This window comes from Eleginops maclovinus, chromosome 6 (genome assembly GCF_036324505.1).
Source record: "Eleginops maclovinus isolate JMC-PN-2008 ecotype Puerto Natales chromosome 6, JC_Emac_rtc_rv5, whole genome shotgun sequence".
NCBI classification, from domain to species: domain Eukaryota; kingdom Metazoa; phylum Chordata; class Actinopteri; order Perciformes; family Eleginopidae; genus Eleginops; species Eleginops maclovinus.
Window position 1 is genome coordinate 23,589,321 of NC_086354.1, and position 15,796 is coordinate 23,605,116.

General features: G+C 39.8%; 1 protein-coding gene across 1 annotated transcript in view; it reads right to left on the bottom strand.

Moving 5' to 3' along the window:
* Positions 1-1,622: 1,622 nt before the first annotated feature.
* Positions 1,623-15,796, bottom strand: part of LOC134865872 (nuclear receptor coactivator 2-like) — a 42,383-nt gene continuing 28,209 nt past the window's right edge. Inside the window, 14 exon segments of the mRNA XM_063885669.1 lie at positions 1,623-5,826; positions 6,568-6,642; positions 6,762-6,921; positions 7,057-7,288; positions 7,810-8,269; positions 8,906-8,983; positions 9,783-10,097; positions 10,664-10,832; positions 11,270-11,378; positions 11,467-11,562; positions 11,565-11,660; positions 11,755-11,991; positions 12,779-12,980; positions 12,983-13,027. Of these exon segments, the coding sequence (XP_063741739.1) occupies positions 5,815-5,826; positions 6,568-6,642; positions 6,762-6,921; positions 7,057-7,288; positions 7,810-8,269; positions 8,906-8,983; positions 9,783-10,097; positions 10,664-10,832; positions 11,270-11,378; positions 11,467-11,562; positions 11,565-11,660; positions 11,755-11,991; positions 12,779-12,980; positions 12,983-13,027 (2,286 nt within the window). The 3' untranslated portion in view covers positions 1,623-5,814.

A 15,796-nucleotide genomic window follows, 5' to 3' on the forward strand; every position in this document is an offset into this window, starting at 1 on the left:
TTTGGATCAATATGTGAGGGAAGTAAGTCCCAAAATATAAAGAAGAGGTCATTTAATGGTAATTGTAACGTGATTGTTAGTGTAATATATCTCCAATATGCACTTATACATGCATACAAGCAAATACAATACACATGTCTGTGGTTTAATATGGTATAGACTCAACTTTTAAGCTATTCAAAGCTCAATTCAAGAGGAAATATTAAGGGCATAGGGAGATTGGGCCCGGCTAGAAGTTGCACACATCAATTCAAAGTATTATTGATTTCCTGTGTCGTGTATTCAAGCATGTGCATGTGCATATAGGTGTTAAAACATACACTTAGGAGCATATTCATACACAGGTTCAAGAATAAAAGGTTGATTAAGGTTATAATCCACAACAATCATTGTCCCTACATTTTATTGTGGTTTTTTGTTGTTGTTTGTAGCTTGAATTGCCTTAAGGATGAAAAATGTGACATGACATTAATATGTTAAGAACATTCAGGAGGGAACCGATGCAAGAATTCATGCAACACATGCTGCAGGGTCATATCTGAAATTCTTGAAGGATGTCACCCCCTGCTGTTCCACAGAGAGACCTACACGGAAAGGGAGAAGTACTCAGGTCTTGTACTTGAGTAAAGTAGAAGTACTCAGATCTTGTACGTGAGTAAAAGTAGAAGTACTCAGATCTTGTTCTTGAGTAAAGTAGAAGTACTCAGGTCTTGTACGTGAGTAAAAGTAGAAGTACTCAGATCTTGTTCTTGAGTAAAGTAGAAGTACTCAGATCTTGTACTTGAGTAAAGTAGAAGTACTCAGATCTTGTTCTTGAGTAAAGTAGAAGTACTCAGATCTTGTACTTGAGTAAAGTAGAAGTACTCAGGTCTTGTACTTGAGTAAAGTAGAAGTACTCAGATCTTGTACTTGAGTAAAGTAGAAGTACTCAGATCTTGTACTTGAGTAAAGTAGAAGTACTCAGATCTTGTACTTGAGTAAAGTAGAAGTACTCAGATCTTGTTCTTGAGTAAAGTAGAAGTACTCAGATCTTGTACTTGAGTAAAGTAGAAGTACCAGAGTGTAAGAATACTCTGTCACAGTAAAAGTATTCTAAATGTTCCTCCAGTGAAAGTAGAAAGTACTCTCCTCTAAATGTACTTAAAGTAGCGACAGTAAAAGTAGTCATTGTTTGATTGGTCCATTTCAGAATAATATCTCTGATATGTTTTATAATGATTGATCATTAAAGTGTTCTCAGAGCTGGTAAAGGTGCAGCTAGTTTGAATGGCTTTGTATACTGCAGGGTAGCTGCTGGATTTACTGCAGGTGAACTAAAGTCTGATTTAAGGGAGATTATATTTACCATCATTCATCCTAATCTGCCTAGCAACTAAAGGTGTTAATACATGTAGTAGAAGTACACCATTTACCTCTGAATTGTAGTGGAGTAAGAAGTACCTCAAAAATGTACTTACGTGCAGCAATTGAGTAAATATACTATATCACTTTACACCTCTGTGTATAAGTGATGTATATGTAATATTTTGTTGTGTATGAAATATACTTGTATAAACTGGTGTAACTTGAGGGATGATTTACTCTCTAAAGTGGATGAAATCAAAAAGACAGAGGCCGTCCCGCTCAATAAAAATAATTTATTTACAGTGGCATGAATCATAAATTAACAGCAGCATTGGCAAAAGCAACATTAGAGTCGACAGCTTGCATAAAGTGGTGTGAACGTCTGGACTTTTGCATAATAAAACACAAACAAACACACACACACACACACACTCTGGATGATCCGTGTGTGTGTTGGAAAATCTGAACATCTTCATCACACATCGCTGTGATTTTGTATTTGACCCTAAAACACTTTCAGCTGATCACAAAGACAACTCTTGTACAGTGGCATACATCAGGTGTGGTTGTAAGATATTCTAAAAAGGGCAATAAGTGTGTTTGACTTCATCACATCACAAAATAACGTCTTCATGATTACTTCAACAGTTTCTGAGATCTGCACGCGTTTTATTAAAACTTCCTGTCAGTATAGCAAAACATTTCAGCTATAAAAGGCTCCCTGTCAAGCACTCTAAAACATGGTGGGTATATACGTTTGTTTTAAGTGAAGGAAGATCAATTATTGTATATAGTTTAGACTTTAATGCAATCTGATGGTCAAAACAAAAAGTACCCAACCCAGGGAAGCAGATCAATAATCTAAAATGCGTTTTGACAGCACCACTTAAAACCAATAAGACCATAAGAGTGTTTTAAAGACTCTACACTCATTAAAAAGGATCTACTGTAGAGGCTTTGATAAAAACAAATCTTTAAAAGAAAATGTGAAAAATAAACTAAGAGTTCTCCGTTAGTTCTTACATACCTTTGATTTAATATAATGGATGTTCATTCAGATGCATTCTGTTAGGTTAACCTATAATTGAAGTTGGACAACATCTGCCGGCTTTATTTGGGTAAAAACTTCTTAAACGTCGGCAAAATTTTGCAGTTTTTGCTAAATAAAAGATGGAAAATCGAAAACTGCTTTCGATGTGAAATCTCCTCAGCTGTGATAGAGACCTTGTCCGCATTGATTGTACATTTATTGTTGTGTAAAATATAGATACTTTAAAGCATTTCATGTCATAAATGAGTCCCTAATTGTCTCAGGAGTACAGTTTTGCTTTACGGTTGAATATGTCATTAACAGGCCACCGTAGCTTGAATTTTAAAGTACTCCTACAGTATACTGGGGACCAACAGGGATCAGCAAAAGTCAAATATTACTTAATGCCCTTTAACAGAAGAACAAACCGTGTTAGTGAAGCAGAATCTACCGGATGCACTGTGCACACACAAGCTGCAACTGTACAGTTTAACTACAACCAAAAACAAAACTGCAAACACAGAATTATTGTAATTTCCACGAGTTGAAACACGCTTTAGGGGAGAAATATAAAAACCCTGGCTGCCTTTTTATTACACTTAAAGTGTGAAGTGGTGAAACGCTCACTCAGCAGTATGTGACAGAATTAATCACCTGTAAAGCTTACAGTTACAGATCACAGATCTAAGGCATCATCTGAAGGTACTGACAGGAAATACAGTATTTTGCAATTGATAAAATATTCATCTAAAAATCTTCAATATATATATATATGTGTACTGCATCAGTCAGTCAAATATCGTTAGTACTGTACATGAGTTTCGCTCTTGATTGCCTTTGCAGAGAGTTTCACATTCAGGACATTTCCATGGCTTACATTTTCTTTAAGAGGTTTTTTTACGTAATATATTTGGGATTTTTACAATTTGAAAGCTGGACATATAGGAGAAATCAATGTAAAATAGAATCAGAAAGGTTTAAAATTAACTTCAGTGTTTCATTTTGCATTTTCACCTCCAAATAAAAGTCATACTATGGTTACAGTATATGATTAACAGATTTTTGGACCATGTGAAGGAGAGAAAGAGGGATTCAAGAAATCCACTTCTCCATTTTTGTTCATTTACAAGCTTATATAAGACAGCACCTGATGAATATAGAGAGCACCTGTTCCCAAATTGTCCAGTAATGTTAAAAATGCTGGGTCACTTAACCGTCCATATTAAATATAACGTTTGGACTCAGGACTAATCATCTGTTTATGGCTGATGTCAGACCTTATCTTTGACCCTAAACTCAAGTAGGATTTTGTCGATAGCTACGGTTCATCCTTTTTTAAGCACAATCTTACTCATTCTGCCTTTAGCCTCCCTCTGACCTGGTTTTCATTTGTATTCATGAACAGTATATTGAGTAAGAGACTGTCTTGTCATGTTAAGATCATAGCTTTACCCACAAAATTCCCCAAAGTACAACCTTTATAACTATCCTTTAGCATGACAGAGAGCTTCATATGAATCCTGTGAACTCCTGCAGGCCGTTTTGAAAAGAATCACAGCAGCATGGAGTTTCATTAGTACACAGATTTCTTTTAGAGGCAAAGCTGCTTTAGAGGAAGAAATGACTCCTTTTGGTTAAACCTCAGTAAGTCGAGCACACGAACCATTTATGTCTGAAAATGGAACTGAAAGTCAACATAACGTGTCTCCAGATATCTAATGTTCAACAGGTCTCAGGTGTTATTCTCTAAATGTAAATACCCTGCCATTGCTAACATGCTAAGACTCTCACCATTGAGTTAAGGGTGTCAGGATGCTAGCTATTGCTAATAAACAATAAGCAGTACTGATGAAGGTGATGGCAATGTCATGTTTTGCAGGTTTTTGGACAAATTACGGTTTTGACCAGATGTTGGAGTTGATTAAAAGCCAGGGCGTCAAATGACTGACATTTAATGTAGGCTAGGTTAATCTAGTTAGCTTAAACAAGGTTAATTGGGCTATGTAGTGCGCTTATATGAAGCCGTGTTAAGAAGGCTATCTAGTATCTGGAACTAACTCCCAGAACCCTGCAGAGCCGCTGCTACTCGTTCTACTTTTAAATCCAGGCTGAAAACATTTCTTTTTGCCGCTGCTTTTAATTGAGCTGCTCTGATCCAACACTGCACTGTGACTTTTATTCATCTATGTTATACCTGTTGTGTTTATTTCATTATCTTTGCTCTTAAATGACTGTTTTTCAATGCCTTTTATAATGTGTTTATACTGCACTATTTTTTACTGAACCTGCCTTGCCTAGTTAGCTTAGCTAGGGTGACCAGATTTGAGGTGGCGAAAAAGAGGACACTTGCGATTGTTGGGGGGTGGGGGGAAGCGCCAGTCAATTTAAGTACACGCTTAATGGTCCCAACAGTGAAAACCGGACGTTTTCATGAATTTATGAAACCCCCCGGACGCTCCGGACAGGACGTAAAAAGAGGACATGTCCGGGCAAAAGAGGACGTCTGGTCACCCTAGCTTAGCTGAAACAAGGTTAATTGGGCTATCTAGTAAGCTAAACTCAAACTAGCTTAACTACGCTAGTTAGTTTATCTGAACTTCAACATTTGAATTAGCTAAATTAAATAGAATTATAGCTCGCTGATTTCTAGCTATAACCAGGCAAGGTTACACAGGTGGACCAAACAGAATGGAGAATAAGTATATGGTAGTCAAACATTTAGCTTAGGTTTTGACTTGATTAGACTATGCCGGATGAACTGACCTCCTTTTGTTGTTGTTTTGTGTTTGTTTAGCTCTACCCACTGAGGTTTCATCAAACCAAAGAAGCATTTCTGCTCCCGACAGATGTACATTGGACTAAAACTCCAAACTGCTGTTACGCAATGCCACATAAGAGGAAAAGGGGTATTTAAAATCTAGGTATGTACACTATCTATACACATTCACCTTCATTCAAACAGTCATTAAATAGGGATACAGCTCCCCTGTAACTACAGCAGTTGAAATATATTAAAATTTAAAATCGACATCATTACGTACCATTCTGAGATTTTCTTAAAGAAACATATCCTTGATTTTTATAATGAAATACAAATAATCTCTAAAACTTCTTCAAAACTATAAATACCTGTAAAATATTTCTTCATAAACCTTCGATGTTTTTTCAGTCTCAATTAGAACCGTAGAAAGATCAAATCCAGAGGTTTCATTTATGCTCGTTAACCACTCGCTTCTCAAACTGTTGTTCCAGTTTCAAACACACACATGTGTACACTCATTTACAGTTTTGTCTTCCTCCTGTTTTGCCTCAGATTTGGCCGGTGTGACAGAGGGAGCAGTATTTACATCATGTGTCCTCAACTCCTCGATAATCCTTCATGAGCAGAGTCACGTCTGTGCGTTTGCTCCTTTGTTACCTTGTCTTAAACACAGCCGGGGTCAGCAGAAATTCTACAAAAGACAGAAAATCACATTAATTATCAATGAAAACAAAGAGAAAATCTCGAGGTTGTTGTAGTAAAAGGACATATGAGCACGCAGTGGTTGGAGAACAGGACCACCAGTGGAGTCAATTCATTATTTTGTGATTTTAGACTGTATTCTGATGGCTTTTTAGAAATTAAAAGTGGTGTTTAATTATTATTATTGTGTCCTTTTCTATTTCCTATACTGTTGTGTGATTGCACTGAAAGAACTGGAAATATTGCCAAGTAAATTTGTCTAATATCGAGTCAGAATATGTCTTTAAACTTGACATAAGAGCTAAAAACTCAGAGATGTAAGGTCTTGTCTTTGGACAATGCATCTTATTTTTCATTCAGATTCAACATTTTCTTTTCATTTTTCTTGGAAAATCTCCAATCAACATCAGAAAACTACACACTTTTGAGCATCTCTGGCTAATTTTGGTAGCACAACATCTCCTGATTCAGTTCAAAATAAGTTTCCCCATTTATCTAAATATCCCATCTTATTTCAAGAAATCTTACCAAGCTTGTTCTATTGGTGGATTTATTCAAGCAAACTCTGAAAAGGAAGTATATATATCTAATGAAAAGGCACTTTTGTTAGTTGGAGGACATTATGTTTACCCATAGCTATGACATTTTATTCGACCTGAACTCATAGTATGTTTACAGACTTACAGACTAAAGGAGACACTAAGTTATTGCGTGCAAATCTTTAACTTACAGAACTGGCTTCACTCTCTTGCGTCAACATGTCCATCCCGGCCAGCTGCTCCAGGATCAGACTGCCGTCCTCCACCTGAAGCAGGAAAATAACAACAAACATGGATATCATAACGCCTGGTGACTGAGAATGACTTCTTTTGTCTGACAGAAAACCAGAACAATTGCTTAAAATTGCAATTAAAAATCCCTCACCTGCTCTGTGTTCATGGAGCTCATCTGTCCTGACATCTGGTTCATGTTTCCCCCCCCGCTGCCGCCTGCCATCACTCCCAGGTTCATGTTGTTGGTGTTGCTGTACATTCCTGCGTTGGGTTGTGTGGAGTACTGGGACTGGGACTGCTGCGGGTACACACTGCAAGGAGGCAAACACAGTCAAATATGTAGAATGTCCACCAAAAAGTTGTTGTTGTTGTGTTTATATATCATTTACTGCTGCACCAACCACTTTATACTGCTGACATTAAAGCTAACGAGCTAATGTTGCTACCTGTTGCTGGTGGAGACGTTGGCAGACTGGGTCCACCCGCTGCTGGGCTGGTACCCGGGGACTCTCTGGTTGGGACCCTGCGGCTGGGTTTGGGGCTGGCCCTGGTTCTGCTGCATCATGGGACTTTGCCCCGGCCCCATCCTGGGGGACAGCAGGGGGCTCTGAGGGGTCGCAGCGCCACACGGGAAACCAGACACGGGATCCTGACGCTGCTGCTGCTGCTGACTCATTCCTGCAGATTGGAGCAGATAGAAGGGTCAGACGCTGAAGAGACAAAGATGTTATCGACAAACTACCTTGTGATTTCCATCTGTAGTTAGAAAGGTACTCTCCTATTCTCATATCATATCATTGAAATGTGTAGTAGCTGAAGTCAGGATTCTATCCATCCTGACTTCAGCTACTACACATTTTTGTTATTCAAATTTGATGAAGAGGGCATGCACAACACCCTCTAAAACAAGTTTCACCACTAGAAATATTCCCTTCCTGATATGCAGAGTAGACCCTGCATGGTTTATGATACGGGTCAAACCCATAAACAAAGAAATGTGTAAAAGCAGAAAATGTTACGGAACATATCCAGCTCAAGGAAGGATTTCGATCCTGCAAACTCTAACCACACCAATCGACCCAAGAGAGGACGAATGACTAAAACAAAGATGGTTATATCTGATTTCCACCACAACAGACAGAAGCGACGTGACGCCGCCTGAACACACACACCGCTGAGTCGGCGCTCTGAGGAAATACCTGAGCTGCTGAACTGGTAGGCACTGTGCTGGGACGGAGGGCTCATTACCCCGCTGTACTGTCCGCCTACATTTCCCATCATTCCCTGGCTAGCCAGGTGATGGCCGGGGGAGAGAGGGGAGGAGGAGAAGGGACTGGAGGAGCCGGGATGAGGAGGAGGAGGTGGAGGAGGAGAAGGCAGGCCGGTACCGTAGCTGGAGGCCTGGTAGGGGAACTGCTGCGGGTTTCCCTGAGGGAGCCGGGGGTTGGTGCCGCCTATGGGCATCGGCGTGGGAGCGGCCCCCCCACTGGGCATGTTGACGCCCTGAGTGCGCATCATCATGGCCCGCTGCTGCTGCTGCTGCTGCTGCTGCTGCTGCTGCTGCTGCTGCTGCTGCTGCTGCTGCTGCTGCCGCTGCCGGAGGTGGTTGCTGAGGTACTCGCGCTGACGCTGGGCCAGCATCTGGGCGTTGAGGGTTCCCTGCAGAGAGACACAGAGGAGGGGGAACTTCAAAAACATGAAACAGCCCAAAACAAGACGCCGAGGAGCAAGTTAAGCCAATTATAAAACTGTCAGGTCTACATCATTTTGCATTTGATCAATTTCATGGGGTATTAAGCTCCATTTTTCTGCACGTTGACAGAAAAACTACCTGCCTGATTTTCCTTTATTATGGTGGAAGGGTGTGGCACGAGCCAGGGAAGATCCATAACATTTTGGAGCAAATGTGAATACACCAATGATGTTTTACGGTTGCCAAATTAGGCACCCCAACTCAGAAAATGTATAATCAAATATCAATGCGTTCTTTAAATATGATGAGTAATAACAGACAGGAACTTTCGGTGTTTCCGCATTACATATTTATGCTCATGAACACACCAAACTGAGGAGCATGTGAATGCACCATTGGCCCTGCAAGAGGACAGCGCTGTGGGATAATGCTACTAATACACTGTATGGCATAAGGTGTGATTGAACCTAAAAACCTTGTGATTTAACTTAATCCGCAGAAGGTTTTGCACTAACTTTTTATACAGCACCTTTCAAACAGAGCTACAAAGTGTGTTTACATACAAAAATAACAGCTTTAAATACACACAAGCACACACTGACCTGGTTTGGTACGTTAGATCTTAGAGGTAGATTCATGTTGGACACTCCACTCATCTGGTTCACCATGGGCTGACGGTTCTACAGGAGGATAGAGAGAAAACTTTATTGATCTCAAAGGGAATTACAGAAGACATTAAGTAACAATCGCCATCAATTCTTAGTCCATACAGACAGGCTGTGTTCCCCTACCTCTCCACCAGGTGGCGATCTAGACCTGTGAACATGGACTGAGAAGTGAGTCCTTGGTGATCAAATGTAATGTTTCAAAAATGAGTGATAACCCCCTTGGAAATTTATGGGGGTCCTTGACTAAAAAAACTCAGAAACAAAATGTATGCAATAATCCAGAAACACGTGCAGACAATAATAGAGCAGAAAGGAGCTGCAATCACAAGAGGAACATTATGGGAACATAGGGTGCAATCAACGTTATGCGTGAGTGAGTGTGTGTGTGTGTGTGTGTGTGTGTGTGTGTGTGTGTGTGTGTGTGTGTGTGTGTGTGTGTGTGTGTGTGTGTGTGTGTGTGTGTGTGTGTGTGTGTGTGTGCGTGTGCGTGTGTGTGAGCAGCAGGGAGCTGTTGATGAATCAGAAAGCTGAAGCCTGTGTGTTCCTTTCTGGCGGCTGCTGTGTAAACTCAGTGAACCCTGCTGGCATCACAGTTACAGGAAAAACTGTTTGATTGTTTTCAACATGAAGGAGAAGGTTTTTCTGTAGAAATGACGCACTTAAGAGATTATATTCTGCCTTTTGGGGGGTTATACCTCTCCTGTGGTGTGTCTTATATGTTTTAGTGCATGTAAACGGTCTGCAAAGACAATGTATCCATTTCAGCAAATAAACATCAGGAAAAGGTTGGAAAATGTTTGCTGCCACCCACCAGCTGGGCCTGCAGGCGGTGCTGCAGCTGGAGCCTCAGGTTATTGGGTTGAGGCCCCCCTGGATTGGGCCCCCCTGGCCTCATCCCTACCGGACGGGGTCCCACGCTACCCGGCATCCTCATCATAGGGGGGTACCCGGCAGGCGGCATCCTCTGGGGCCCCATGTGTCCGCTCATAGAGGGGTGGTAACTGCCATCAGGATTCATGGTGCCGTAACCAGGGGGGTCCCCGTAGTGCTGAGAGTAATGGAGGGGCTTCATGTTGACCCCGTGGTCTGAGGAGCCCAGGTACTGGCCCTGTTCTGACATGTGACCCTGCAGGGGGGGAGACAGGATAGTAAGAGTGAGGGGAATCTAATTGAACCAACAATCTAGATGATTAAAATCTTTTAAATAGTTCCAATGTATAGTTAATGTCTCTATCCCTGGGGGGGGATTGGGTTTCCTGTCTTACTTCTCCATTTTATTTTATATTTAATATATTTATATAAAAAGGTTTAAGATAAAATGTGCAATTAAAGCATGAATAAATCTGCACATTGTACAATAAATAAGATCAATACAAATGTATGAATTGGCATTACAAATAACAATAAGTGAATCAATTATAAACAAAATAAAAAACATACAATATTTATAAAAAATTAATTAAAATAAAAGTTAAAACTAAAATAATAACGTATTAAAATAAAATATAAAAAATAAAAGTAAAATAAAAGTTAATTAAAAAATAAATAATTACAAATTGAAATAATCCAATATATTCAGCTGTGCATTTGTACTCATACATATATCATTGCTGAATATAGGGAATATCCATTTATATATAAACTACATTCAAACCCTTTTTGAGGCTCTGGGATCAGGTTGAAGGGGCTCACCTGTCCAGCCAGCGTCGGGATCCCCAGCATCTTGTCGATCTCCTCCAGACCCTCGTAGTCCTTCAGCACCGAGCACAGCTGGTTCAGCAGGGCCCTCTCATCCGGCTGGCCTTCGGGCCCCGAGCCGCAACACCGCATCCCGTCCTCCTGGGGGACGCCGTACGGTGGCCTGGAAGGAGAATTGGTAATATTGTCAAATGAAATAATAATTTATTCATAATAATAATATAAAGTGTTGTTAGTACTTTCACATACAGGACGCAGCTCAAAGGGATTTATATATATTAATTATATATAATATTTAACAAATGGTACGGTGTCCTTGTGTCATGAATGGCACCCTTAAATAAAATGTAATATTGTTATTATTATTTAAGAAAAAAGCAGGAGATAACTAAATAATAAAATAATTCAATAATTAAAACATTAAAATTAAATAAAAAAATTATTAAAAAATATTAAATAAAAACAAACAAATTAATAAAACATTAAAAAAGTGAAAAACAACGGAAGGGAGATACTGTGAATTAAAAGCCAAGGTGCTGCTGCCCATAAAATCATTTCATTGTTTGACTCTTCTATTGTTTTATTAAATAAATGCCATACCTGCTTTGGTTTCCATAGTGATCCATGGCTATCATTCGGTTTGGCCACGGTGCCGTCTGATTGGGCGGTGCTTGTTGATGAGGGTAGGCAGGGGCTGCCATCTCCATCTCTGCAGGGAAGAAAAAGCCCCCAGAAGTCAGAATAACGTCACGTTTTCAGGCGACTTTATTTCTTTAATTCTCGTTTTTCATTCTCACCGCTGCCCATCATCTGCATGTTGACCATGGCCCTGGATCCAGGCGGGCCCCTGCTGGGCAGCGCACCGTGGGTGGGCACCATGCGACCTTGTACGACCCGTGGCCCATCATCGGGCCCGCAGTACCCCCTATGGGCCCCTGGGGACCCCAGCCCTGCTGCATGGAGCCCCTCATTGCACCGTTACTCAGCATGCCTGATACGGAGGGAGCAGAAACAGCCGTTATATTTAATATCTGCCGCCTGAAGATCTTCTAAAGACCCACAGATCATTTATTTTCCATCCTGACCTGCATTCGCCATCGCAGCCTGGTTGGCCATGCCTGCGTGACTTCCCATCATGCCTTGCTGCTGCTGCTGCTGCTGCTGCTGTTGCTGTTGCTGCAGTAAGGAGTAGGGGCCGGTGTTTCTGTGCTGGGGAGGAAAGGGCCTGATGGTGTTTGGGCCCATACTGCTGTCCAGAGACGAGCTGCGGACCGGAGCAGCACAGCGACCCGTCTGAACCGGCCGGGCTCCGATAAAGGCTGCTGAAGGAAGAGGGTTTTATTTATGATATCTGTTATTAACAAACTGTAGGAGGAAGTGAAAGTGCTATTAGCACACTGTAACAATAACAATAACAACAACAACAACAACAACAACAACAACAATAATAATACATAAGTATTATCGGCAAAATGTATTTAAAGTGTTAAATTAAAAAGTACCAAAAGAAGGAAAAGTTCATAAATACAAATTTAATAATATTAATAATACAAATCTAAAAATAACAATAAAAATAAAACATATAATTTCAACAAATTAAATAATAAAAATAATAATGGAGAAATATTAATGAAAAAATACAAACAAAATAATACAAATTCATTCAAATAAGGAAAAACAAAAAATGTACAAATAATCCAAATTAATTATTTCAGAAAAATAATTAAAAATATCTAAAAATAAATACAAATAAAGAAATAACAAAAAACAATAAAGATAAAGATAAAGATAAACAAAACAATTGAAATACATTTCAATTTCCTACTCCTGTACAAACCGTTTGCCAGTTATATTTATATTTAAAAAATATATTTTATAAACAAAGACTTCATAAAGTAACTTAAGCTTTAATTTAAATAAAGTCAAGTAAAAATTGCAATGTTTCTCAATAAATTGTAGTAAAGATTAAGCACAAAGTGGAACAGAAAATACTAGAGCGGGAAACAACCAGCCCAATTTCTGTGCGCTACATAAGATGAGATATAAATATCATATGGTTAAAGTAGCATCGTTTAAACATCTGGAGGACCCAGAAGTCATCATCACTACCTGCAGGGCCGGTGGGGGGGAAGCCTCTGGTCTGGTGGGGGGGGCTGCTGCTGCTCTCGGTCATCTGCAGGATGTCGCTGATGATGCTCTGTTTGTCCACAGAGGGAGCAGGAGGCAGGGAGGAGGAGGAGGAGGAGGAGGAAGAGGGGGCGACTCTCCTGACCGGAGGCTGACCTGGGTACAGCTGCTGCTGCTGCTGCTGCTGCTGCCGCTCTGCAGATCCTCCAGCAGCTCCTCCAGCTCACTGGCCTGGGATCAGCCACAGGGGGAAGACCGGGGTCAGACGATGTTTAATTAAAATAAATGATAGAACATAGAATAGAATAAAGTATTATATTTAAATAAGAACTTAAAGATACAATATGCTTCAAAATGATCAAACATGTTATCTGTTCTTCATTCAACAATTCATTTGCTGGATTTTATACTGAAATCTGCAGAGAAAGAAAACTAATAACAACATCTGTTTATTAATCGAGATATAAGCATATTTTTACCATATGCAGAACCTTCCTCTGACTGTGGTTAGAAATCATCATTATTTGGAAAAGTGGATCTACTGAGCCTCTAATAATCTACTGGAAAACATTTCTATTCTTCCAAAGTTAATTCAATTTAAAATAGAAAAGAATGAAAAGAACAAATCTGAGATTCACTTTTGACGACAACTTCCAAAGAAACTGAAACCCCCCTCATTACAGTGAAGTGTAACCCTTCACACACACACACACACACACACACACACACACACACACACACACACACACACACACACACACACACACACACACACACACACACACACACACACACACACACACACACACACACACACCGGCAGGAGTGGTGTCCTGCGGCCATTTGGCTGATGAATAGAGGAGGAGCTAAAAATAAACTGCCGGCACTAATGAGGTCATGTGTGATGTACAGTGAGACACACAGTCACTGCTCTATCACACAACACACACACACACACACACACACACACACACACACACACACACACAGAACAATTCATATCAAGGGCATCATTTTAAATGAGGATGTGGTAGGACACGCCCCCAAACTTGTATAATCCAGGTGACGGTAACCTTGAAATATGGAGCTAACGTCTCTGTTTATCCAGTCAGTATTTTTATTCATCCCATGTCTGTTGCAGTGTGTGTGGTAAAGCTGTCTGTTGTTCATACTGGGCATAAAATCATGTACGTAGATCATACTTTAAATATCAAGACACTGACTTTGGGTTTTTACTGCTCGCCCGAAGAAGGGGTAACGGAGTTCATACAGTATTAACACTTTTTAACTCCTTTAGCATTTATTTCAACATGTATTACATTTCATATTACATTTCCTTGCACATATACATTTAAATGTATTTATTTTTATTTTATTTTATTTAATATTTGATCGAAAATTCTATTTTAACTTCTTTTTTTTTTAAATATTACATTTTATTGTAGATTATTCTAAAATGGAGCTTTTGTCACATTAAAAAAACTATTTCCCTTGTGATGAATATAGTATTTGATTCTAATATGCAGGCTCAGGTATCACATTTGACTTTCCAAGCAAAAAAAAACAACCTATAATTTGCTTTTAAAACTGAAATTTGGGACGAAAGGAATTACAAATACTTGTGTAGTTCTCCAAAGCCGCCACTAGAGGTCGGTATAAATCCTAAACATACTGGCGGTTCTTTTAATGGTTTGGATGTAAACAATTTAAATATGGTAGAACATTTCAGAAGTTGGAGATAATTAAGGACATGTTAATTGAGATATTCTACAGTCTAGTCTTTAAGGTAGCATCCAGGTTAGCAGAGTGTATTAAATGTAAAATGCATTGAAAAATGCCTTTGAATGCAGGGAGTAGGAATACAACTTGAATATGAGTATGCTCGATGTTGGCTTTCTCACACACATACAGTGAAACGCACAGGCAAAAATAGACTGTAAATAAAATGCACACACACTGTGTAATGTATGTTCACAGTCTTGCACAAACACACACACCAGGATGCACAACACACACTGCTCTTCTGCACACAGGTCTTTGCACACACTGCCCCTCTAGTGTCATTATTATCCTTAACCTGTAAAATATCTAATAATTACTCAAATAAAGCACTTTTTTATGTGCTTTATAATTGATTTATGCATATACAGGAGAAACCATGCAGGCTTTCTTGCACTTATTGACTGTTCATCATCTACTCTGCCCTTTGATTTGACCTTTTGTTTCTCCAGTTTTGCTCTGACTAACATCATCTAACAGCCTCAGAGGAATACTTCACCCGTCAATATGATCAAATTATAAATTGCTCTGTGGTACTTTAAATTCTTGACTTAGTTTTTCCTTGCAAGCCTCCAAGGTGTAACAAAAATATGTCAAAATCGAGAAAAGCCTTAACGGATTAAAGTATAGAAAGGCTGCACAACCATACTACTATCCTATATGATTAACGACCATAAAATACATCAGACCTGGGCAGTGTGTATAGTCCATGTCTCATTTCAATAGTCCTACTTTCAAAACACATGCATTTCCAATTAAACCCTTACCATATAAAATCGTTTTGCTGCACCTCGGGGCTGCAACGTGTTTTAAATACTGAGGTATTGTTTGAAATGCACGTGTTTTGGACACAGTGGGCTTATTCCTGCATAACTGAGACATTTTTTGATATAGTTTTGTTGTTTTTGCTTCCGCTGTTTCCTCTAATTCATCATGACTTTCCTCAAAGTAACACGGGGTGAGTAATTGATGGACCAAGTATTCCTTTAACCTGAGATGAAAGGATCTGGCGCCATCAGGACCGGCTCAGAAAAAGCATCACCTTATTCTACAAACTACAAACCAAGCCTCCAGGATCAGAGTCTCTGAAAGCAGCAGCCTCCGCTCTCCGGAGGAAAAAGGAAGTAAGACTTTCCTCCTTCGGCCTCTTCCTGAAGCTAACTCCAACTCTGTCTGCGCACCTGCACCTCGAATAAGCAACACCGCACTTTCAAAAGAGGG